The sequence below is a fragment of the Convolutriloba macropyga genome, chromosome 7, assembly GCF_964194025.1.
Source record: "Convolutriloba macropyga chromosome 7, txConMacr16.3, whole genome shotgun sequence".
Taxonomy (NCBI): Eukaryota; Metazoa; Xenacoelomorpha; order Acoela; family Convolutidae; genus Convolutriloba; species Convolutriloba macropyga.
In genome coordinates this window covers 73,471,542-73,498,609 of record NC_134474.1, presented here as the reverse complement: position 1 = coordinate 73,498,609, position 27,068 = coordinate 73,471,542, and the positions used below count along the sequence as shown (strand labels likewise).

Here is a 27,068-nt window from a genome sequence, read left to right as displayed (position 1 = left end):
AAAAACCTCGGGGCTTTAAATGAGGTTTATAAGAGTTTATCAGAGACAAATTCATGAATAGATTTAAAAAGGCCCCAATTTTGGTGCAGTAGCAAACTGACTCCAATTGAGTTCAAATGCTCAAATATATGAATGAGAGCAAATTAGACCACACAAAACACATTAAGCACGGAAGAAGTCAAAATGGCCAATTTTGCAAAAAAAAAAAGACACGTGACTGTACTAATGCAAAAAAAAAGACACGTGACTGTACTAATTGCTTCAAATTTCGTTCGAGGGCAATCCATGTTACTAATAAACAACATGAAACCAATATATACAGATATTTCAAACTTTAATCAAAATTTTTGCATTATTAGAGTTAAGAAAACTAAAAATACAGCAACTCAAATGAGAACAAACATTAAATTGGATGACAGATTGTTCTAGAAAGCCGCGCTTGATATACAAACGATGAGATTGAAATTAATTGCTGGCGGCGATTGAGGCCCCACTGGGACTCGAACACTCACTCTCCGGCTCGGGAGACGCAAAACCTTCTTCTGTGGTGTACAGAATAGACAGTACTTCTGTAACTGGTAAAGAGTTTCCAAATGGTTGATCTTGACAAAGAATTTCGATGTCTCTCAATTTACCGAAGTAGAAATCTCGTTCACGTTCCAGGAATGTTATAGTTTCTCTGAGGTTTTTCACCTGTTCCTTCATCAATGCGTTTTCCATTGTTTCAGGGGGTGGGGGTGCCTGGTCGCCCCCATTCTCGGCCATGTCCTTGATCGGTGTCAAATTGGCGGATGACCGGGGTTTCTGGTGTGAACCTGGACGTCTGGTGGCCAGACTGCTCTTGGGCTTGGTCAGACGACTACTGAAATAAGTTGGCAGATTAAACTTTCTAAGCTGCAACACATAGCTCTAAAAACTGACTCACAATTTTGAAAATCGTGAATTGAAATTCATGTACAGGAAAATAATAGCAGTTAAGATAACTTCAATCTGCTTAAAGTTGCAAATCTGGCATTTGTCGATAACTGCGTAGTGGTTCGAGATACGAGTCAGAATTTCGAAGTGACTTTGACTGAAACACGAGCCTTGCAAGTTTTTAAGACTGGCACTCTAGAATCTGGTAATGGCATTCAAAACATTCACGAGAGCGTTTCAAGGCTAATAACAATTTCATAGAATTTTTGAAAATGTTAATTTCATTTAACATTCTCAGAGACAAATTGAGTTGAAAATTGACGAATAATCGCAAAGTTAAATGTCCGCGATCAATAGCTCGAAAAACACCTCTGAGGAGAACACGCTTTACCCAGAATGATAAAAATACACAGACAAGCGCCCGGTTTATATCCAACGACCGTTTTGGAAATTGAACAAAACAACCACAAATTAACTGTCAACTTTTTAATGCATACATGAAAGTTTGCGGACGCTGCCAAACTTAAAAGTGCGGCTACTGTTAGCTGCTAATCACAGAAAGCAGAGAAATCTTGAAACGCAGTCATTTGGCAAGGAAGGCATTTAAAAATGGAAAAATGGAACTGAGCGAAAATGCCACAAATCATAAAAGAGAAAGAAGCTTCGCAAAAATCTAAAAAGCTTACCTGACTTTTCTAACCGTTTTATGTAACTCAGATAGTCATATAATTGTAACTTATAGAGCACTCCTTTAAATCACGAAGATAAAATATATAACAAGAAACGTTTTGTTTCAACTTTAAAACAACGGTTTATAGATTGAAGAATTGTCTCAACAACAGAATAACAGCGAGCTCGCATTTTTTTTTAAATTTTAACCTGCTACAAAAAAGCACCACTGAGATTTAACACGAATTTTCAAAAATTAAGGAAGCTGGTTAATCAAATGCTATTTTAAGATTCCGTTAATTTTTCAAGGAAATCAAGAAAGGATTGAAACAAATTTAGTGGATCGGATGACTGTTTTCATAGGAAACAAATACATATTTTTAGAAATACAAGGAGGCTCGGTAATGTGCGTTTGCACATAAAGTTCCGACCCCGCTCATCCGCATTTTTGGCATAAATGTCTACCAAATGAGGAACAGATAGCAAACCCCCAAAAATTCAAGTATATTTCCAAAAAAATGTGTATGAACAAAAAGATCGCCTCCAACGCAAAAGACCCGGTGGAGTAAAACATGCCGCATTAGATTGATAAGATCAGCCATTATTAAGACAGCAAGTCAAGACAACAAAATCAAACAATAACAACAAACATTAATTACATCCAAAACTTAGTCCATTTAAAAAAAGAAACTTATCAACAAGGTCAAAGAAATGTCAGATTAAACTGAAAATAAACCAAAATAACTCGTACTCCACTAGCATTAAATAACTCGACCTGTCAAAATTCAATTTTTATGCGGTTACAAAAAAGAACAACAAATACAGACAAATTCAATTAAAAATTGCGAGAAAACGCTGTCGAAGCCGTTTAACCATAATTTGCCCCCCAAAATATGCTCAATTGAGCCTTTCTCGAACGCCAATAATGTGGTATGCGAGCACTCATTTATGAATATAGGTACCAAGTAGACAAAAAAGAGAAAAGGGCAAAATTAAGAAATACTCTTGTATTTTTCGAAAACAAATATTTTCTACGTCATGAAAGCCAGTAGCTACAAAATGCAATATCTAAATAGGTTCGTTTATTCGTTCAAAGCAATTTTTTCTAATATGTCACCCGTCAACAAAAAGAACGTCAAAAAAGACTAAAATTAAAAATTAGTTTACTTTTTTTTTTGCGAAAAAACTGTGTCGAAGCCTGTAAATTCATAACGAACTCTTTAAAAACATTCAATTTTGTACACTTGCACCTTCCCTCGACAAAAATAATGTCATATGTGACGTGTAATTAACGCGAATAAGGGAAAAACAGACAAAAAGAACACAATTTCAAAGTTAAATGTTTTTTTTTAATTTTAAAAAAAATTGTTTTCAAAGCCATGAAAACTCAGATAAATACTCAAATCAGAATAAAGGCTCATTTAGTCCTCTAAAAAGCCACTGAGACCTGTCATTATACAGGAAATTTTACACGACAAAAAAGAAAGTAAAAACGACAGGTAAAGACAAATGTAAAAAAATCAAATAACTTCTTCCAAAAAGGGGTGTCGAAGCCATTAAAACCATATTCTATACCTAATAAAGTAATCTGACGACTGTCAATTATGTGATAATCAGACAAAACGCAAAAAAACGTGAAAAAAGGGCCAATAACTAAAAATCAAAAAAATCTCAAAATCTATTAGTATCAAAGCCAGAAAACCATAACTTAACGCGTAAAACCGCAAAGAAGATTAAATTTCAATTCAGTAGAAAGCAGAGGAAGAAGAAACATTTTCCTTTGCTAACACTAAGCTACAAGTTGACCAAATTAAGAGCAAAATGGTGGCAACGTTCAATAAGCATTTGTTTAATTGAAAATCAATCATTTTTAAAAGTCAAAACGACCATAATCTTTCGAATAAAGAAACTAAAAATATTAATTTGGAACTGCTTAGGTAGCCAATTGGAGCTATCAACAGTTACCTTTGATTTGAATTTGTCATTTTTTAACAAAAAGATCAAAATTTTTAATAAAAAAGACCGACTGATTACAATTCGAATCCTTTTTGGATTGAAACAGTCCCAAGATTGGACCGAAAACAGCCTTGCAATTACTGTTTGTGAAATAAGAAAACTCAATTATTTCGAAAGTTAAAGATTTATATAATTTGCTATTTAAAAGAAAGTAAATGTTGCATTTTTGATAATCATAGAGTAAAGTTTTTGATAAAGCACAAGATCATTTCCAGACTACTGTCAATAGAAGTGGAACAAGAACTAGCTCCCTTTCTAGTTTCAAAAGATTGCGTTAGTTGTTTATGGATGCGTATCTTTGGATTATTTAATCAAAGTGAACTAAAAAAGCCTATTTTGGGCAACTTTTGATGAAAAAGGCTGAATTTGAAACCTTTACCCAAACTTTTGCCGAAAAATTTGATCACAATAGTCAACAATACTTTTTTGTCTTTAAAAATAAAATCAACAACACTATTGTTAACACTTTTTACATATCTTAGCAAAATTGAAAAAATTATAGGCAAAAACTCCGGAAAATGTTATTCAATAAAAATAAGCCAAATCGGTCTAATATTCAAAAAAATCACGATAACTCAGTCAAGAAACCGAAATTTACAAACCTTTTAATTCCATATTCTGCGCTGGACGGGCTTTTTAATGATAACACTCACAACTCTCTACGATGAATTTATCGATCGGTCGAAATTGACCGAACAAAAAAACCATTTGAGCATATTGTTCCTCCCCCCTCATAAGGGGTCGGAAGAAATCGTTTTGCGCTGAATGAGCAAAAGTTGTAGAATTCAGTTTTCCAAAACTTCTGGTCACTTAATGAGCGGTTGTTTATGTATTCAAAATTTACACTAAAAGGCATCTACCACACGCCCCCCCCCCTTTAATGACCCCTACTTCTTTTATACTCAAAATCAATTTCTAGACCCCCCTCCTCCACGTTATGATAGGCTCCCTGGTTAACAATGCCAACCCATCGTCAGTATTTTTAGAGCAATTCGGCAGGCTTTAGTCGGTTATGTAGCCACCTTTCTGCTCTTGACACAGCTGGTAGTTATATGCGTATTATAGATGAAAATTTTATTTATGGCTTCTATGGCTTTAGAAGAGGTTGAATTATAATGCTATGAATTCTATGTCTTTCCAGCAGCTCCACCTTTTACCTAACTTTGAGGACGAGAATTCAAAAGCGCAACACAAATCAATCAAGCAAAAATTGCACAAAAGTACTACAGAACTAATATAATTGCTATAAGCTTTGTTTCAGCGCAATTAAAAACATAGCTGGCAGTTCGCCAGAAAATAGCCGCAATAGCTTTGTAGATCTGCAGTCTAAAAAACACAGTAAACAAGACAGATGAAAACAATTATTCTTTTCATTAAAGGATGAGATATTACATTTTGATTAAGAATCTGTATAAGTTATAGCTGCCTATATTAGCTGCTCTCAAATAACCTTCATTTAGACACACATTCACTCGATCTTATCTTTTTGAATTAAAGTGAAGAAAAGTCAATTTCAAAGTGAGGAAGTCATTTTTGAGAGTGAGGTAAGTCACGTGCGACCAAAAACTTAATCACGGCAATGAACAAAAAACACTGCTAAAACACGGTGAGAACTGACGTGACACACTCACTTCAGTTAAATTGCATGAGCAAATGAACAAAACATAGACTTGAAGTGATTGTGACGTCATATGGTGGTAACAAAAATCTTGACGACGAAATAAAAACATAGCCGAAATAATTCCGGAAACGACTCAAATATTCGTCAACATAAAAGAATTGCCTTTTCAAATCAACTGGTTCCTACTAAAGTGCCTACTAAAAATAAAAAAAAAACAGCCAAAGAAGCCCATAAAACCAACTGAACTAAAAAATTACATTACTGATATATAAAACAAGGTACTTTTTTGTACGCAATCGAAAACTTTAAAGTACGCGAGCAGCAAAAGCCAAGCCACATTAGGCTCCTTAAATTTCTTTGTGGAAGCAAAATTTGACTACTGCAAGAAATGGCCAAAAATTTTTCCAAAATTTTTCAATTTCCATAAGTTCTCTCAATCGAAACACTATTTTACAATAAAAAAAAACAGTTATCAATTGGTAACTCATGACACTTTGATGCTTTAGCTACGAACAATAGTTGTCACTTTAAATCACAATGAGCGCAATAAAACTAAAGAACAAAAAATAAATCGAAATTAATCATGAAAAAGACTAAAAAAGACAGCAAAATATTTAAAATCAAAAATTTATATGTTACTAAAACCATGCCTTGAGAATATTCGCAGAAAAATAGGGCTCCTCAAATTTTGTTTTAAAAAAGAAGCCAGCAAAACCTCAGTTCCATTTTATGTTGAATAAAAACAATTGCAAACAAAACTTTAAAAAATTCAAAGGAAAAAGACAAAAATTATTAGTTCAAATCGATACGTACATTGTAAAAAAAACTCCAAAAAAACTCATTCGCAAATTCTGAAAAAACTCAATTGGAAATTCTAATTTAAAATCGAAAATCGAGTTAAAACATACTTTTTTGTTATTAAGCAATCGAGATTTAAGAATATAACATTGCCATCTTTAAGTCTCAATAAGAAGTGAAAACAGCTCAATTGCGGAACAGTAAAACAATTTGAAAAAGAAAATGTTCAAAATATGGTAAAAAATTTTGCTGAATTTTAAAGAGTTATCGCCAAAAACAAAACAATTAGCAACAAAGCGAAACCAAAAACACCGATTGCGCACCAAAAACTTTTTATGGTAAACAAAATCAAAGTACAAACAAAACATCCGATTTTGGTGGTTAAAGTACAAACAAAATTTTGACAAAAACCACCAAACTCGGATTAGTATGTGTACAATTTTAGAAAACAGTAACACCTCACGTCCACAAAGAGGCATGCAATTAACGAATAATAAAAAAAGCGTTGACATATCCAGTAATTTGGCTAAAAAAAGTCCGCTCAAAGAGCCAAAACTGAAGAAACTAATGACAAAAGCCTGAAATTGATTTAAAAAAACGGAGAAATGTGGGCCAATTCTGCACATAAAAACGCATTATTAAGCTTTCAAAAACATAGTGGTATCAATTTCAGATGGTTGCATATTCATGCAGCATCGATCAAAATTACTTCTACAAAAAAGCCAAGTTACAATTAGAAAAATTGGGCCAAATGGACGAAAACACGAAAAACTGTCAGCTACATGCGCCAATCTCTCAAAAACTCTTTTCAAAGTCAAAAAGTCATTCAATGAATGTAGTGCACGAACAAAAAACTTCTCTTGCGCAGAAAAAAAAGTTCACACGGCACTTTTACTTTCACTATTACGTCAAAACGCCGCCTAACATATAGAACCGCATTGCTCTAAATTATATTGGCAGTACTAGCTGTTATCTCACCTTCACAGACAACAGAAACTAGGACAGAGGGAAAAGCCTTGACCAACAATTGAAAAAAATTAACGCAACAGCTACCTTGTGACGACCTGCATGGTAGAAGTTTGAACAAGAATATATTATATATCTTTCGAGGAACGCACCGCGATCATAACTTGAAAAATTAACTTGTTTAGTTCAGGATTTCAAAATGCAGTATCAATTTTTGGATTATTGTTGGAGTATTGTCTTCAGGTAATTTATATTTGCTAAAAATGGTGATTGAAATTTTCTCATTCTCTACATCTGAAGCGAGGGCAAAACAACTTTTTGACATTCGGGCATTTTTTGGAAAACAGGCGCTAACTTAGCTTACTGCAATAGCTGCTGCAGTTATAAAATGAGCGGAAAACGAAAAAATCTTTTCTGACACCGTTTGATTACAGAAGCTATTTTGCATGTATCACAAAATTTGAATGCAACCCAATAATATCCTAAATGTTTGCTTGAAAACCAGGGAAAAAAGATGCAGTACTGAAAAACAATCATTTTTTGACCTGCAGCAGATCATTTTTTCTGTTTGGTTTAAATACCTTCAAGCATTTTCTTACATACATTCAAAATTGAAAACACTCCATTTCACCGTAAGAAAAAGGCCAGTCCCACATAAAATCTTTTTTATAAAAATATATTAAAATATCAATAATAGCACTAACATGACGTATTTGCTACCCATGGTAAACTGAAGTATACAGTAAAAAAAAACAATTAAACAGATATGTACATATGCGTAAAAAGCTAACTATCGGAAAAAAAGCAGACACTCCTAATAAACAAATATAGAAACAAATTCGATCAAATTCAATCAAGTGACGATTCCATCAATCACAGTCCGTCAGTTTTTGATTAAAATGCAAACAGTTCCTATGAAACTGATTGAACTTAATTCCAAGTCTCTACCGACCCACCAAAATTGTATCAGTTTGAATAAACTCGTTGTGCGCGACGGGTGCTTACCTTAACCCATGCTAAGACTCCGATGCGTTCACACGACAAGCTGATTAGTGTTAAACTTTTTCCATCAAAAGGAATATATTTACCCGTAAGATCTAACAAACTGAACCCGAAAAGCTCCTAAATTTGATAAATAAAGATCTAAATTGGGGAGATAGAAGTGTTCATTTATCCTACCTTCATATTGGGAAAAAGCCTAGTGTGATAGCTTCAGACCAAATTGGTCATGTAAACATCATTTTTTCGCCCAAGTTGAAGACTTTAAACCTAAAACTTGATCAAAATTGAAAGTGATACTGACGAGTCAGCTGAAAATCTCATTCTACTCGAGGGATTAAAAAGGAGTCAAAATACTATTAAAAATAACGACTGAATTTGACAAGAGTTGTCAAATTTGAGCATATAGGTATGATTCTTTAGCCCTGAAAAAACAACGATTGTTCTCGACGCAGTCGGTCACGCTATGAATTTTAAACAAAAGTATTGCGCAAATAAATAATATTTAGAGTAAAATTACCTAAAAAGTTATCACCCAAATCCAGTTACGATATGGAATGCTAAATTCTTTTCAACTCAGTGATCTCTTTTCTGATCACGTCACACAAATTCTTCCTAACGAGGGTCGTAAAACATATTCTGGACAAACGTGAACGCAAGTGATAAATTCCACTGTCTAAATATTTAGACGACCGCATTCTTGAAGCAATAGCCATAGACTTCATAGACGAACATCGAAACCTATCCAGTATGATTGTTCTAACATTTTAAGGAATAAGCAGCCTAAAAATGATTAAAAACGCTTTCACGAGTAAATTCCAAACTTTTTTCAAGGAACTTGCATTTTCCCAACTTTAGTCATATGAAAAAGCTACTAAGTTGTCCTATACACCATAAATTTTACGCTTCCTTGGCAGCAGTTTCGATGATCCGTACACCTAAAAACCACAGAGCCTTTTAATGACTTTCAACAAACCTCAAGTACTCGGATTTTTAACTGTTTATCCCGCTTCTGTAAACGATAATGAATTGGTCAGATGAAAAAACAATTGGGCGAAAAGTGGACAATATAATACTGCTTTTTGAACCGAGGCCCAAGAACGAGTTTCAAAAAGCCGAAGTCTAATAACCGTAAATTACGGACATACAAAACAAGTCAAATAACTCAACTATCCAATAGCTGAAATATCCAGAGTCAAATTAAGGGACATAAAAGTCATGTATGCCCAAAAAAAGTACAATTTCTTTGATAAATTCTAGTGCTTGATTTTTCCGAATTCTAAACTCATTAAGGGGGTTAAGAACTTTATGGTAACAAGGCTTTTTTGTTAAAACATTTTTGACCGCTCATTGGGCTTTAATACAAAAAGCGTAAAATAGAAAAGCTCTTTTGCATAACTGAATCGATTGCTGAAGAGACTTCTTCAAATTCACAATTTATCCAAGAAAATGAAGATCAGTTTCAAAAAAAATTACACAATATTATACTAAATAATTTCCATATTCTAAAATTTTAATCAAATATTCACAACAAAATGGGCAAAATTAAAGGAAAGATGCACAACGAGATAACCCAGGAAACAGACAGGAAAATGAACCGATGCCCCATAGATTCACATTATGTAAACAGTATTCTAGGCAAATCAGCGAGGTATCAACATTCGTTCTCTAGAGATCTTTCAATATTGCTTATGACAGGTTTAATGACTATATATAGAGAAGAGGGCCAATTAAGCCACAAAACAATTACGAGAGCAAGAGGACAAAGCTGCTAAAACCGTTCACTTTTTGGATTAACAACAAGCCCGTCATGCACTCATTTATTTACCTATCCATTTATTCAGACGTCCACATAACAAGCTTTACCGGGAGAACATTAAAGGCACAAAAAACAAATTAGGCTCAAAAGCGAAAAATAGGTCAAGCGAGGGCGGGGGTGGGGGGGGGGGGGGGTTGAATGCCGAACGAGAGGGGGGGTCCAAACCGTCAGATGGAGGATGGTTGGCAGGGGGCGTGTTGGGGGGGGGGGGCGGGGGGGGGTTGGTGGTGGGAAGGGGATGAGAGGATGATTGAGAGGGTCAACCTTTTTAGATTAAGAACCACCCTTAACAACATGAAGTAGTCTCCTAAAAGTTTTGGTAAATCGAATTATTAATGACTGGTAAGGCGTAAGGCTCTCAGAGCCCTTCAACCGCTCCGGTCGTCACTTACTAATACCGTTTTTGAGGACGAAAAGTCAAATGGGTCAGACGAAAAATCGGTCAAGCTGAAAATCGCATTAAAGAAAGAGCACAGGACAAATATAATTGCTACATTTTGAGAGCAATTAAAATACAAACCAAAAAGAGGCGCTTATCTTCCTTTAATTAATTGCTCAGATGCAACCTATTGCTGCCTCTATTAGCTGCTCTCATATAATCTTCAATTAGAGTCAGTTGACCTTATCTCCCTGAAATAAAGGAAAGAAAAGTCATTTTGATCGTCAGGAAGAAGTAAGTCAAGTGTGACCAAAAACTTCATCACAACTACAGAAAATCTCGCTTAGCTAAGACTAAGATGACGTCACGCACGCAATTCAGTCCAAATTCAACGACTGAGTGAATAAAAAGCAGACTTGAAGTGATCGAGAGCTCATATGGGCGTAACAAAAATCTTGATGACGAAAATAAACAAATCTTGAGAAAATCGCAGGACCAGGTTCTGAATTATAATTCAAAAAACTTTCATTGACATAAAAAACTAGACAAAGAAATTACTAGGATTCGGATTGGCAAACCATTTAAAAAAACTATCTTAAACCCGCAAAACAACAAAAAAATTGACTCGTGAGAACAAAAAGACTACCAAAAAACGATTTTTTTTGTTAAATGACGAGTGAAACAATTTTACGCAGCCTTTGGCAAAACAATCATCTAATAGACGAACTAAAGAAAACACGAGCAAATCATATCTCAGTCAAATAATAAAATTAAAAAATAGCGAAAAAAAATGAAAGGAATGAGAAAAATTTAATTGAATTTTTATATAACATGAGTACAAAAAGACAGCGATCGGCTTTTTCTCATTAAGTTGAAGTATATTTAAAGAGTAAGTGAGCGCACTATACTGGTGAAGCCTCAAAAAGTGTTCAAATTTTTGGAGTTCTTTAGATATAAATTCTGAATAAACCAGAAACATGGCCGGTAAATTGCCGGGAAATAGCCGTAGTTGACCCGCTTGACGCACATCGGGATTGAAACAGAGAAAAAATAGATCGAAATTGACATAATTTTTCTAAGTGTCAAAGTGATCTTATTTGTTGTTTAAATTCTGCACATTCAGTAAAATCCTGAAATTACACTTAATTCAGCTTCCAAACTGAAAGTTATTGAAGACAATACTAATGCCAGCCAGCAACCGGTTTAATGAACTTTGATAACATAATGCATTATGACTTAATGACAGAGCTTCATATGTTTATCTCGTTTCTTTTGATTTGGCTCTTTTGGCTTTGACCGTGTTCACTACATTACATAATTCGATACGTGACAGAATTTAATATCAATTCAGTTGAAACACTGAGTGAAGTAAACTGGAAGTCAAGCGTGAAAATCGTGACTTCTGAAAAACGTGATCAAAAGGTGAAGCGAATATATAAAAAAAGCGCCGTTAGTAGCCGTTGAGAGGCTGTCGGCGGCTATTGAATAAAAATTGCCAAATATAGTCAGAATAGCTACGAAATAAAAGTGGGTGACGTAAAATACAGATACAGAAATGAGTTGAAAGTTATAGCAGCCGTCTTCAAAACTTTGTGCCAGAGCCGTCTTCAAAACTCGAACGACAGACGGAGCAATTTATATCGGAGCCAAGAAACAGTTTTCTTAATGGGTGCAAAAAAAATTCTGAAAGATTCGAACCCGGGACCTCCTACGTCCTAAAATGAAGTAATTGCCACTCTGCTAAAGCTTACAATGGGTTCCGATTTAGCACCGCTGACTCAATTTCTCAATAAGAGCATTTTAGGCCAACCAAACGTTAAAGCAGTCAGCGTGAAAAAGTCATTCACGATTGAAAGAATTTCCGAAGATAACAGTCAAGCAAAAATTTTGACCTAGAGAAAAAACAATTTTACACGCTCTCAAAACAGCTTGAATGTTAGAACAACAACCAATTGATACTTTTTAAGCAAAAGACCTAAGCTAGAAAGTAAAAAACGGCTTGATGACGCAGCACGTGAAATCTTCGATCGCAGAAAACTTATTGACAACCAAATTTCTCCCTCGGAAACAGCGGTATAAACTCTCAGAAACAGCGGTATGACAATTTTCATCAAAACCGAAACAAAATTTTCAATTCATTGATTCAAAAATCACCCCAAAAAAATAGCCGGAAGATTCCGGAATCGACTCGTATAAAATAAAACCTGAACCCTAGCTAAACAATAACTGAAAGAACTATTCACTACATTATACCATTCAATTGAAAACAGCCAACTGAGGAAAGAAAATACCAGGGAAAAGAGCCATTTTTTCTGGGAAAGATTTGTTGAGTTGCGACTCAAAAATCCGTGTTCAAAATATATTGTTTGCTATAATTCAGTAGTGTTTAACAAAAGAAAATCAAATGACGGGAAAACATAAGCATCGATATATCTCGAAAAAGGAGAAAAAATCGAGCATACAGAATTGAAGCACGAAGACTGAAAATTTTTTTATAATTTAATTTTTATATTTTTTTTATAATTCTCTGAAAAATGAAAAGTCTAAGTAACGGCTCTCAAGACACATTAGCAAACAATCCTTGCTCATTCAATAGGTAACCAAGCGACAATCTAACGTTCTAATAACATTTGAAACATGAGCAAGAAATAAAAACTACAGAAAACTGCAGAATTCATTAATTTGTTTTTATGAAAATATGTGCGATGAAGCCTTGAATTGTTTTCACTTAGTAAAAACCCTAGCACCGACCCTAATTAAACAATTCAATATGACAAATTATCTTGAAAGTCAGAAAAATTTGGTAAAAGTCTTCAAAAACAGTAAAAATAAGGCATTTTTTTAAATTTAGCCTATTATACTAGCTTCTACTAGAACAAAATAAAGTTGATATTAACAAAATGAAAAGTTCACCAAAACAAACATAAAAACCATTTCCAATCACGAAAAACCTACCTTAGACACTATTATCATGAAAGAGTGCAAAAACCAGTAAAAAGCGTCTAAAACGCCGAAATTGCCAAAATACATTAAAAGTGCATATAAAACTCTAGCATATGATTGAGATGATCAAAGAAGCTCAAAAACATACAGTTACTTGCTAATTTGGTTCAGAAATATGAATTTGCCAAAAATATTAGTAAAAACTAAAACTTTCGAAAAAGCCGCAGGTGATCAAAAAATTGAACTCGCTAAGCGGAAATTTTTTTAACTTACTTTATTCGCTCATTTTCGAAAGCTAGCACAAACAAAAACAACACCCTCTATTCTCTCCACTCTCCGCTTCTGGTCAAAAGAATCACAATTTTTGCGCTTGCGGTATTGACTTTACATCCTGTTTCAGAACAACTGGAACGATTTTAAAAAAACATAGCAGGACAAGTCCTGCCCTACAATTCAAAATTTCATTGACTAAACCAAAAATGGACGTCTCCAATACTTTTTCAGTGGTTAAAAAGAAGTTTTATTACGACTCCAGTCATCAAAAAAGTCAGCGAAAAACATCAACAGAAGGCCAATTACAGCCCCAACTATTGCTTTGTGGCTACTAAAAACGGCAAAAAAACGTGCAAAGCACAGCCGATGCCAATCTCCCTTGTCGTAATGCAGCTACATACGTGGTGAGCTTTGGTCTGACAGAATCAGAGGCCACCAATTCGATGCCTCTTCGTCTTCTCTCTTCTAAGGGATCATATTCAGCATGGGAGGGGTGGTTGGGATCTTTGTTCATGTTGGTGACGTAGAACTTGTGGAACCACTGAGCAAACTCAACATTGTCACCTGGCTTCTTCGCAATCAGACGTCCAATTGGGATTTCCTAAAATACAGCTAAACTATATTGCCAGAAGCGACTCAATATTTTGTTATACTTTGTTATACTCCGAAAGACAAATGGACACAATAATAAGATTTTATTTGCGTTAACTAAGAAGAGCTCTCATTAGCTAGTAAAATCATATTCCATTATAAATGTTTAAGTTATAAAGATCTCAGTATGAAAATTATTGCTCTACCGACGGAACAGGGCCGGAAATGTATCTAGATAAAAAATATCCAGACAGTGTACCTTGTCAATGCCAACAGTTTTCAGTCCCGCCTGGAATGCTCTCCAGTTGTTGATGAGGTCAGTCTCTGCCTTGGAGTTGAATCGCATCTTCTTCCACTGCACGGGTTCTCGCGGGTAGAACAACTGGTTCATAAGTAGACAGTAGTATTCACCCGTTCCCAGATCTACACATTATCAATCCAGATATTACTTATGTTCACATACTCTTTACTGTATCATAATTAATTGAACGTAAGAATTGAATGTGAAATTCTGCCAATTGAACCATTTAAACTATTTTCCAATCTGAGTTTACTGTTTACTGAAAACACTAAAAGAGTTCGAAAGCAAAAAGATTTTGATTTTAGATACGATTTTAGATTTTGGTTAGAAAAAGAACAAAAACTTTTTATTGCCTATAAAAAATTCTCTGTAAAAGAAACTGTTACATTTCCCCGTTTTAAGAACTCCAATTTCAACTATATAGCACGATACATTGTCAAAATATCAAGTGTGCAGTGGTGTAAGTTTTATGCCCCCTAATCTGGGAGAGGGGGTTAGAGTGAATGTATCTATTTGATTACATTAACTTGCTGAATTTTAATTTATAGAAAACTCCCTAGCCGTTTAAAGAATGAAATTATCCACTGAGACAACATTAGCTGCAGGATATCAACCATCTATATTAGTTGGCTAATTTAAGTAGAATGATATCAAACATGAGGGTTAAAAAGTGAATCCCAGTCACACCAGAATATCAGATACGCAGATTGATTGATCACACACTAGACCATAAGACGAAAACAGTATGAGTATAGAAAAACAGTTATCCCATTAGGGTTTAAAACCACAAGAAGATATTTAGCAGATTGAACACTTACTCTTCTCGTGGATATCACGTCAGAGTCCTGCAAAGAACACATTTGAGAATAAATTATGCTTTCTGGAGGATTTTTCGGAGCAAACATGTCGTAAATTGAGGGCGTAACCGTCAGGTTAAATACTTATATGTTAAAATTACAAATTACAAACCATCATGCGTTATTCATTACTAACTAAAAATAATGACCAAACTGAGACCGTTTTTCAATGCGACATGTAAATTTTCATAGATAGGCTAAGTTCTTGCACATTCACAAGATCAAAATATCAGGCCTCATTTTAATGTTAAGATACATAACTCTTGCAGCAGTTAACTATTATAAATATAACCGAACATCGTCGGGGAATTGCTCTAAAAAAACTGCCGAGCAGTTGACTCCATCAGCAGCTAGCTAAGGCTTAGGAATGCTAACTTAGGCTTAAATAAGCGGAGGTGCGGAGTGGGAGGGGGAAGTGGGATTAAGCGTGAAGTGGCGGGTATTGCGTTTTTTTGGGTGGGGGAGGTCTGGGATTTGTACGGCGTAAGGCTCTAAGAGAACTTAATTCCCTCCGGGTGTTACCTGTTCATCCCTTTTTGAGCGCAAAAAAGCCGCAAAAAAACCGTATGGTCACACGAAAGACACAACTATCAGAAAATGCGGTAGTACGAAAGATCGCATAACGAAAACTGAAGGACTAATAAAATTGCTACAAAATTCCCTTGAGAACAATTAAAACCGAATATTAAAAACAAACGACTAACTTTGGAAAAATTTCTCTTGAACGATCCAATCTGCTGCAGCCTGCTTCATTTGAGGGGGTTAATACAATCAGTAAGGGGGCTTCAAATGACGTCATAAGTTAGTATTGACCATCAAAATTGAAAAAAAACTCCAATTTCGGAGGACGTTTCATTTAATTTTTAGCAGTGAGCTGCCACCACTTTCAGTTCAGCTGATGACGCTTGTAAATGAGAGCGACATTTAAATCGCGCAAAACGAAAAAATGAATGCCGTAAAAGTCACTCAAGAAGTCAAAACGGTCAAACAAAAAAATTGCCTAAAAAGCAACACGTTTACAATAATTGCCTCAAACTTCGTTCGAGAGCAACTAATAAACAAAATCGGTTCATTGTTTAGGTAGCCTGTTGTTCTTGGTAAAGATAACCGTCAAATTAGGAAGTATTGTTTTCTTCTAATACAAGAACAAAGCCGGCAGATTGCCTTAAAATAGCCGCGATAGACGCTTGTGGCATTGCATGAATTGAAACAACTCAAAAAATAAGATACAGATTAACATCCAGTCCTTTAACAGACCAATAGACCTTTTGTTTAGATTCGTACTGTCAATTTTATGAGACATATATGCTCTTTATGGAAAAAGCACAAATGGAGCTTTTTCAAAATTAAACATTAACCGACTAATGTCGCAAGAATTGCTCTAGAATGACAGGCGGGTCGAAAAACATTTGGCTCCGCCGGGATTCCAACCACTGACCTCCCGATCCACAACCAAATGCACTGCCTACTCGGCTATCCGGCCCTTATTTTAAGTTTGCTGTAATCGATTTCATTTTAACAAGCTTTACTTGGGAGTGAGAGCAAGAGATCACTCAAAAATGAAGAACGAAAGCGTGAAAAAGTCACTTGAGAAGTCAAAGAATGTTCTAGAAGAAAGCGAAAAATTTGCATTAAAAAAACCAGCACGTTTACAATAATTGCTATGATCTTCGTTCAAGAGCAATCAATATTCGAAATCAAAAACTCGAGGCTCTAATACTCAAGAATTAGGGCATATCCGTTTGGCACTACTTTGATGCACACAAGACCTTTAACTTGTAAATGTTCGTAAGATTTTAAGTTCATTAAGCGAGTTCAGAAGTCAATTTTTTGCGTGAGGTAGGTCACGCATTCGTCCTAAAAGCAGAACAAATGACTTCACGCACACAAATTTTAACTGCAAAGCAGTAGCAATCACTGAAATCGAAAAAGTCAATTCCAAGAAGTCAGGTCGCAAAAATCATCGACGGAGACGACGAATTAAAAAACCAAGATGTCCCCAATAATAGCCGCTTTCGCGTGGCGGCTATTACACAACCACTGAACTGTTCATGAAGACTAACGAAATAAACAAAATTTTCCTTTTCACACGAAAAATCATATAACCTATCAGTTTGATAAAACTTGACGAACCAGCAAATAAAAGCATTAAAATGGATCCTAAATCTAATATTTTCAAAATGACGATATTAATTAAGGCACAGTTGTGACATGGTGAAACTGAGTTAAAAGCGACATGATATTATTTAGGTCATTTAAGCGTCTAAGGATTATTTTTAAGATAATTTAACAAATCTCAGGATTATATATTTGATGTTTCTAACCTTGTATCTTGAATACAGTATCAGTATGGAGAGTGTCATTGACCCACTGCACCAACTCATGAGTGCTGAGTCTGGCAGAAGCAGCAGGGGTCACAATGACATTGATTGCATGTGCCACTTTTGATCCACTGACAGACGACATAATAGAGGTCAAGAGAGACGTGTTTGTTGAGGAAGATGACTGTTCAACCTCTGCTTGAGAAGAAGGCGAAGATGAAGGACCTGGTTCAATTTGTCGATCGAGTTTATTCAAACGGTTCCATTGATTCCTGAAAAGTTTGAAATACAAAATCCCTTTACGCCCAAATAAAACGAGAAGGCGCTGGACAATAGCTCTGTCACGTGGAAAAAAGTTTCTAGCGCATGTGCTTATTCTACGCCACTATACTAAAAACGCAAATTTCAAACCAATTAAAACCCACATGCCAATACTGGTAACAGACTGTAATTACCAATTGCAACCATTTTAAGGCTTTAAAAATTTCTCAAAATGTTTGTCAACTCTTCAAAACCCTTGTGGCCTGTCTCAATTTACGCAACCAATGCACAACTTCCCCTACCAAACAATGCATCTTTCAAACTAAATTTGTAACGTTCAAAAATTTGGCCAGCACATTGAGGTTTCTTAGGAATAACATTTGAAATTTTTAAATGATGAGATTTACAAGGACTTAGTCGATTTAGATTTTAGCCTCACAAACCAAAGAAAAATTAGGATAATAACACCATCTTATTCGTGTCTTTAGTATTTAAAAAATTACACAAGCTGACGCTAGTCTTTATACTTTTTTAGATTCAGTTTGCTGTTTCTGACCCAAGAATACTGCTTGATAAATAGTCAATTTTTATCCAATTGCAACCTGCTTGTTTCGAGCTAAATTTTATTTATCTATACTTTTTGTGGTACCCATTGATTCTTGTTGTGAATGAAACTGAATAAAACATAACATCCATTTAAAAATTGGTTTCGCTAGAAATTTGGTTTCTGACTAATCAGGATTAAATTTGTTTAGTTTTTTTTGTTTCAACAAGTACATATTCTTGAAAAACAATTGCAATTTTCTCACAAAATAGTTGACTCCGTCAGAGATTTAAAAACAACCCTGCATTAACTGATGCGGTCCATACCAGATATGACAGATGTAATTCTGAAACTTTGAAGGACTTTTGCATTCTCGTAGCCAAGAGTCTGCTCCAAAGAAAGATGTTAACTCTCGTCTGAAAGCCTACCAAATGCATATATACCATTCCTTGTATGCTTCCAATTACTAAATTACGAAATATCTAAGTCACGCACAACACAACTATGCAGTCCGTCTTGTCTAAGCGTATGTACAACGTGAAAAATGGAAAACACAGAGCGTGCATTTATAAATTTTTCGAGCCTCTATTTTCTCCGAGAAACGAAGAAAAAATTGTGACCTCAGGTCGATTTAGTTTTGACAATATTTCTGCATCTCTGCAAGATATCGATCGGCAAGAAATGGCTTTAAAAAGAAAGTCTGGCTGACATTGAGACCCTAAAACTGGCATAAAGTTGGTAAAAGTTAGAGGGACAACAAGCGTAATCATTTCTACGACACTTTATCTACAATATCATCAGATGCTGATAACTAGTCAGCATAGAATTCGCACAAATAGTTAAGCGTCAGCTCTTGCGAAAATAATAACTCAACCAGTGGGTATCTTTGGTTTCAGTCAAATATAGTATTAAGTTTGGCTCACCTGGCTAATTTGACAGCGGACAATGCGCCTACAAAGAGACAGCCAGTAGCCGCTTCTATCAGAACCACCTCCGAATACATCACTAGTCTTCCTATCCCAAAGAACAAGCGTCTAATTCCAATGGCAATATTGAAACAAATCCTAGTAATTTTATGGACCAACATAGGCTTTAATTTGGTGGGATTAGACTGTAATCCTATGGATAAAGATCCCTAAACAATTGTAAAGCTCGTTGTAGGTTGTGCTACTTTCAGAATACTAAAAAGAAACGGAGAGTGCAGAAGCCGAATTGCAACGTAGCCGATTAAGAGCAGTTGAAGTGAAACACATCTTCGTAAAAAAACAGTTGAAGTTACAGACGAGCTTCAAAAATCAAACTGAGACAAAAATCCGGTCCTTTAGAGTTGTCATTAAGTCCAATGGATAAAAGAAGGCCAGCAACTAGAAGACAGATAAATTGAACACTTTCAGCCATCTAAATGGCAGCCATCGAAAATAATGCAATTTTAAACGCACTTCTTTGCATCAGACGAATTGCTAAAACAACTTAGGAGTATCTTCTGAAAAGTTTTATGGCACAATCGTCTGTTTAACAAGTCCACAAGTCACAGTTCAAATTCCCAATCGACACTCCGATACTTTTGCGATTCGCAATTAACTTAAAAGGAAATGGAGCGATACAATGACCAGCAGTAAATTTAGCTCAGGAGCAGATTTGCAGGAAAAATTTGAATGTTATTTACGCAAAGGGTGGGACAAAAACAGTGATAAACAAGTTTTACGATCTTAAGCAACTCCTCTTAACCCGTAAAACGGCTCATAATTACATCTTCATCATGTTGACAGAACAATTACTGACGCCTAAGAAAATTTCAGCATAAATTGACCTTAAACGCAAAATTGGCAAACAAAAACAAGTTGTCTTTCACATAAATAAATTAGGTAAAATTTCAACATTTGAGTTTTTGTTAAACAATTTAACCACAAGAGTGTTTCCATCTTGATCTGTGCCCGAAATTATCATTCGTAAAGGAACCCATTCATTAAAACGACAAAGCTTTTTGAACTTTTCTAGCGAATAATGACTCAAATCATCAGATTTTTCATAACTTGCTAATCTGCATTGGTGAGCTTGAGCTGGCAATTCACAATAACAGAGATCAAGTTGCTTAAGGCTTGATTTTGAAACTTCAGCCTTATCGCCATAATCCACAAAATAAACCCAACATCTGCCACTATTTTCTGCTTCATTTTCTGATTTCATCATTTTTGCTCTGTACAAATTCAATGGGTCATTTAAATATGGTGCCGCACAGCAAATGTTTTCAGCAAGAGAGGAAATCGGCAACAAATGTTCAACATTCTCGCAAAGGTTATCTTGCAAACGGTCCAGATTTCCAGCATTTTCGTCCACAACTTGTACCCAAAACTGACCCGGAGAAATAACCGCCGATACATAAACATCAACATGCATTCCAATATCCAGTCTTAACGAATCCGGAATTGTAAAAATTTGGTAGTAATATTTGCAAATTAAATCTTTCGTGTAGCTTTCGGTTCTTCTAACTTGCGACTCTGTTCCAGTAAAAGAAATAGTCTCATCAGATATCTTGATCAATGCGCTCAGATCCACGTTGTCGCCTTCTATCATGCTTTCCAATGATTGGGCTAATCGTATCTCTTCAATAAGATGCTTCGGGACAAAATGTTCAGTCGTTTTAACCCGACTTATTTCGGCAATTAAAGCCTTTAAATCATCAACAGCAGGGTTAACATGAGACTTGAATCCCGACACGACAATTACAAATATATTTCCACCCTTGTCAACGTCAAGTTTGATTCTAACTTTGTACAAGTCTTCCAAATCTGACAATTCTGAGTTTTTGTTTTCGACGAAATCGAAGAACACAATTTTACTGATCGGTAAATTTACATCTGTGATTTGTGACATCAGAACTTTGAATGCTTCTCGGTGTTCGAGTCTTCGTCGAAGAAGACGTAAGAGAAAAAGAGATGGCATGATTGAAAGACCAAGCAATGATAACGCTTTGAATAACGGCTGCCATTTCAATCGAAATTTTAGAGAAATCATTTTACACCTAAAAGTATCATAAACGCTGCCTTCTCAACGTTGTGCCTGATCAAGAGTATATAATAGCCAGCACTAATACGTGAAAGGGTAAAAACAGTTCCGTGTTAGAATTAGCAAGAACAAATAAGCGACAGATTTATAGTGCACGTCTACAAAATCGAACAAGCGGGTCTGCCAATCACTTGTCTGATAAATGTCACCAGTCGTTGATCCGAAAAGCTTTCCAATATTGAAACATAGCCGGAAAATTGACGGAAAATAGCCACCGTTGACGCACAATGGAATTGAAACAAAAAGAAAAAAATTCAGAGATAGAAATTGACAGACATTTTCTAAAGGTCAAAGTGTTCTTATGTGGTGGGCAAATTCTGCATATTCAGTTACCTTTTAAAATTAAACTTAATTCAGCTTCTACGCTGAAGGCCATAAAGCATAATACTAATACCAGCTAACAATCGCCTCAATGAACTCTGATAACCTACTGCAGTGACTTAATGACCGGGCTTTATATGTTTATCTTGTTTCTTTTGATTTTGCTCTTTTGACTTTGACCGTATTGACTACATTGCGTTATTAAACGCGTGAAAAGGTAGAGCGAATTTTAAAAAAAACATAACAGGACAAGTCCTGAATAACAATCCAAAGAATTGACGTAAGTAACGACTTTACAACCAATAAATTACAGTAACATCAATCTAAGAGAGTTAACAAAGCTCCTGACCCCATATGCACAAAAAAGAACGAAAAAACAAACCCAGAACAATTAGGTAATTTCCAAGATTTAGTGCTTTAGAATCCGTAAAAATAACAAAGATTACTGAAACATTAACTCTATGCCTCCTTAGAACAAGTACGTATTAGAAAAACCTTGTGGAATCATTGACCGTACAAATTAAAAAAAAGACAAGCTAAAGAGAAACGGCTAAAATCAAACGTTGAAAACCAGGGGCGCAACTTAAGAAAATCTCTTAACTACAAATCAAAACCTCAACCAAAGCATATCATAGAACTTTAAAACTGCTAAAATACTTTTCGCTGGGACTAAAATTGAGCCGCAGTAAAGTTCAACAATTTATTGAACTTTCTACTGCGGCTCAATTCAATAAAAAAAGACAACAAAAACACTTAAAAAATCAGCTTTTATTTTCTAAAAAGCAGGTATCATAATCTTAAAAACAATTGCTGTAAACTCAAGCCACTAATAAGATTCACCTATTATTCGTTAACAATCAATGATAACTGTCATTGATCAGATTAAGTGATAAAACAGTCATAAATTCAATAAAAAATAATAAAACAAAAAATCAATAGAAAAAATTTTTAAATGAGAAGCGTACAAGTAGAAAAAACCACAGTTAAAATGTTAAACGATTAATTCGATTAAGACAACAGAGATAATATTAAACGAGCGGGCAAACATCGGGCAAACGAGGGGGCAAACATCATAATTCATGACGACAAATTTAAGAAAGCATTAGTTTCCCGTCAATCAAATTCCAATTGGCGCAATTAGAAAACATATGTAACATACTAAGAGCAGTAAAGAGAGAAAACACTGAAACCGCAATCAAACTGCCGCACGTAATTGTTCGCACAAAATTTGCGTTCAAAAGCCTTAAAATTTGTTCAAATACCCAATTCTCACTCCACTTTCACTTTAAAGGAACTTTGAAAAAATTCGTGCTTGAAAGCTACCCACTTTTTCGCTTCCTTTACTACTCCAGCGTGATTAAAATCACCACACTAATTTGACTTGTCACTGACGTGAAAAAGCCCAAAAAAAATTGTGAGCCGATCTTTGAAAAAGACGGTACACGCCAATACAAACCAAATACTTTGAATTGTGAAAAGGAGCGCACCTATTTAATAGTCGTTGAGAGGCTGACGAGAATGTACAGCACGATTATATCCTGCTGTACATTCTCAAATCGGAAATGGAAAGACGAGGTCAAATGAAACTAAGGTCAGATAGACAGAAAACAAACTGATTGTGCAATACAGACAGGAGCAGGCCCAACCAAAATGAGAGAAATTCACCACTCGCGTACTTTTTGATTCTGTCATTTACTCCATTGAGCTTCAGTGGCACAAAAACTCAGTTGAAGCTTCAGTAGTACAAACAATAAAGCTATTCGGCTAATTTTTGTCCGTCATTTTTTTAATCAAATACTGTCAGGAAGGATAAATTGGACTGTTTGTAAAAATGTTTATTGTGGTGAACATAATAAATTATAGGAAAGTGCAGGTCACTTGCAAATTGAGTGGAACAGAAGAGCGACACAACTTTTTCACTGAAACAAAAACAAACAAAACACGGCGACAGATCACCATTTTAAAAAGCCTCCAAAAATGGACATGGAAAAACGTCCATGTCATACAAGGTTAGCGGGTTCAAAAATAGGATATGAATTAGACAGAAAATTTGAGAACTCACGATGAAATTGTTCCATTGGCCACTTCTAGAATTAACAACGAACAGCCAAACATGAACCATTAGTTTTCCTTATATTTCTAAAAAATGAGTTCAATTATATATGTACATGCATGACCTTTGGTTATATTCATCAGTTGAATTGTAAAAAAAGTACGCTGAATTAATTTACTTCGAAGGTTCTTTAAATTCGAAAAACTTTAATCGTAGATTCAAATCAATTCAAAACATAGCCATCAGAATACTGGAAGAGCTACGAAATAGACTTGCTGGCAGTAAAAAAGATATGAAAACATACAGTGCTTAGTGGACGGCGTACCCGACATGCTAAATAAAACCTTATTCCAAAAAGCGTTAACTCGATTAAAATATCAGATGGCTTAAACATTGACTTGTTTCAATGGCGATAAGATATGTCATTCATGAGAAAAACTGATAGGACAAAAAAAGAGCAACGAAGACAAGCAGAACTCAAAAATTCGCTACTATTCTATGGATACAATAATTCATTTTAACAATTAGTTGCGTATTAGGGGATTCAAAGAATAGATACTATGCGCTATTCGAATATATGAATAAATTTTGGTAGCGTTAAAGTAAACAGAAAAATGTTGAAAACGGAAGTCAAATTGCGGCACGTGTATAAAATATCGCTCCCGAAAAATTCAAACTCAACTTTCTGACAGTCTAATTGAAATTCAGACTGTACAAATTCACGTCTTAACATACCTCGCTTTTTGCTCTCTTAACTATTCAGGTGGGATTAGAGTCAACATCAATGACTTTGATCACTCCAATTTGACTTCAATAACGTGTGAACAGATCTTATGAACATAAACCGACTAACGTCGGGAAAATTGCTCCCAAATGGCAGGCTGGGCGTGAATTTTTCTTTATGAGTGCAAACCTCAGACCAAGGTAGGGTTCCAACCCCGCCCTCTGATTCCTTCACCTCGGCAGAAACATTAAATATAACCGACTAACGTCGGGCGAATTCCTCTCAAACGACCCGCAAGCAGCTGGCTTCGCCAGTAGCTAGGAACGGTTTAGTGAGGCTAGCTTTAGCTTAAATTAAGGGACGTAAGTGAGCGCAGCGGGGGGGGGGGGTGCACCGGGGGGCTGATGGGGCGGCAAGTGGGGAGGGGGGGGGGGGGGGGGGAGTCAATCTCTAAGAACCGACCTTCGCACCACAAGTATAAGTCTGTAACAATAAGTATATTCTGTGAATCGCATACTTGAAGACTAGTGAGCTGAAAGGCTCGAAGAGCACTTAATGCCCCCTGGGCGGTACCTGTCAAATGCGTCAGACGAAAAATTGGTCAAGCAAAAAATCGAATAAAACAGACCGACAGGACTAATAAAATTGCTACAAACTACGTTTGAGAGCAAGTAGCCACCCAGCTTTCAAGGCCATGTCATCGTATCTCCAACAATTGGTTTTGTTTGAACAACAAACTTTATTTCGGAGCCAGAGCAATAGAAATTACTCCAAAATCAAGAAGTACGTGAAAAAGTCACTTAAGAAAAGCGCAAAAACGGTCAAGCGAAAAGTCTGCATAAAAAGGCACATACGTTTACGATAATTGCTTTTCATTCGAGGGCAACTAAAAAAACAGCACCCCGACAATTCATATTCTTTGAAATGTAAAACACAGAAACATAACCGACTAAACGTCGGAAGAATTGCTCTCGAACGACTAGTGGGAGCTCTAAAGAAATGAAGCCTGCTTCAATCGGGGGGGGGGGGAGGGAGGGGAGTGAGCCTAAATGGGACTAAGAAGTTAAGTAGTGGTCTTCAAATAACCACATTAGAGGCTAACATATACCACTATTAAGATTTTAAAGTAAAAAAATGGCACCAGTTTCGGCGCACTTTTCAGGTGACTTTTAGTATTAAATTGCCGCCAATTGAATTCAGCTGCTTGAAATTGCGATTGAGAGAGAATTTTAGATTACGTGCAACGCAAAAAGTCAAGGGCATAAAGTCACTCGAAAAGTCAAAATTGTCAAGCGAAAATTTTGCATAAAAGACACACGTGTACAATAATTGCTATGAACTTCGTTCAAGAGCAATTAATCACAAAACAATTCAACGCTCAGCTTTGTAGCTATTTACTATCCTCTCGAAAAAATCAACAATTATTTCAAAAGCTGCAAACAAGACCGTTTCAAAAAAAGATGCCTTAAAAAAATCAAACAAGCCTTTAGCGCTGTTTGAGCTGAAATGCCTTTTTTGATTTCATCACCAACACAAAATTTATCATTCAATCACTAGTAACAATTGAAACACAAGACAGTGAATCAGTGCATAAAACAAAACTGGACAATTTTGATGAAACGGACCCATGCTATAATTCTTTAAATAACTGAAGTGAATTGGCGGCCTGTTTCTTTCCATAATTTTGCAGTTCCCCCGTTTTTGAAAAAGACCAGAGTTGTAAAAATTGTAATCTCGAATTGTTCTTCGTTGCCCTTTTTTTTCACAAAGCGTGCGTTTATCAATATTGGAATAGAAAAAAATTTGGAATAGAAAGATCTTCAGTTCTCTACGAAAATCGGAAAATGCTTCGTCCTACAGATCTTTTAGGCAATAAAAAGCCCCCAAAAAACTTTTTCGAGACTCGAAAAACTTTCAAAACGTTTTTTCAACACTCGATTCAATTTTTTAAGAATTTTTCAATGATGCCACGTTTTTTTATATTCATTCGTGGTATCATGGAATTTTTCAATGATACCACGAATGATATCGATCAAGCTAATCTTGATCGATATCATTCGATCAAGATTAGCTTTTAAAAGTCTGGCTGGTATAACAATCCCATATTTCACGGAGGGTTGGAACAATTAAACTTGCATAAATAATAAGATTACAGCAGTTTTTAAAGCTGTTAAAAAATTCAGGACGGCTAACACCAGGAAACTTTTTCAATAGAGATAGAGCTTAAACTCTTCCTGTTTTTCACAAGAAGTCGTAATCTAACTCAACAGGTCAGAAATTTTTGAAGCGTTTATTGTCAAGACGCAAAAATTATGTATAATGAATGCTATATATTTGCAGTCTAAATCAAGAAGGTGAGACGCTTAAACAATCTAGCTACTGTGCAGCATTGAAATTCTCCAGTTCTATCTAAATGATAATTAGTTCGATATGGCTCATTGATACGATAGAGAAGAGTTCAATTTAGCGCTCTTGTATAATAGACACAGCTTTCACTCTATCGCCATCAGCTGTCAGTGCTTTCTGGTCACTTAATTCCTGTTTCTGATCTTCGTCTTCTGACAGCTTCTGAAGCAGTTCTTCATTCACCACAGCTACGCCCAAGATCTGTTCAATGTCTTTAATCACCGC

General features: G+C 35.5%; 4 protein-coding genes across 4 annotated transcripts in view; all 4 read right to left on the bottom strand.

Annotated features, from left to right (window-relative positions):
• Positions 1 to 27,068, bottom strand: part of LOC142343318 (dCTP pyrophosphatase 1-like) — a 247,818-nt gene that overhangs the window by 112,512 nt on the left and 108,238 nt on the right. The gene's annotated exons all lie outside the window — the stretch shown is intronic.
• Positions 1 to 27,068, bottom strand: part of LOC142343315 (DNA polymerase delta subunit 2-like) — a 209,193-nt gene that overhangs the window by 73,887 nt on the left and 108,238 nt on the right. The window lies entirely within an intron of this gene.
• On the bottom strand, positions 182 to 21,496 carry LOC142343314 (microtubule-associated protein RP/EB family member 1-like). Its single transcript, XM_075395142.1, has 5 exons — positions 19,197 to 21,496; positions 17,472 to 17,740; positions 14,249 to 14,412; positions 13,800 to 13,999; positions 182 to 862 (listed from the first exon to the last, which is right to left on the bottom strand). The coding sequence occupies exons 1-5, from the start codon at positions 19,358 to 19,360 to the stop codon at positions 466 to 468; spliced, it is 1,194 nt and encodes a 397-aa protein (XP_075251257.1). The 5' UTR covers positions 19,361 to 21,496; the 3' UTR covers positions 182 to 465.
• LOC142343319 (IQ domain-containing protein H-like) overlaps positions 26,713 to 27,068 on the bottom strand; it is a 99,330-nt gene continuing 98,974 nt past the window's right edge. Inside the window, exon 27 of the mRNA XM_075395149.1 lies at positions 26,713 to 27,068. Within this exon, the coding sequence (XP_075251264.1) occupies positions 26,901 to 27,068 (168 nt within the window). The 3' untranslated portion in view covers positions 26,713 to 26,900.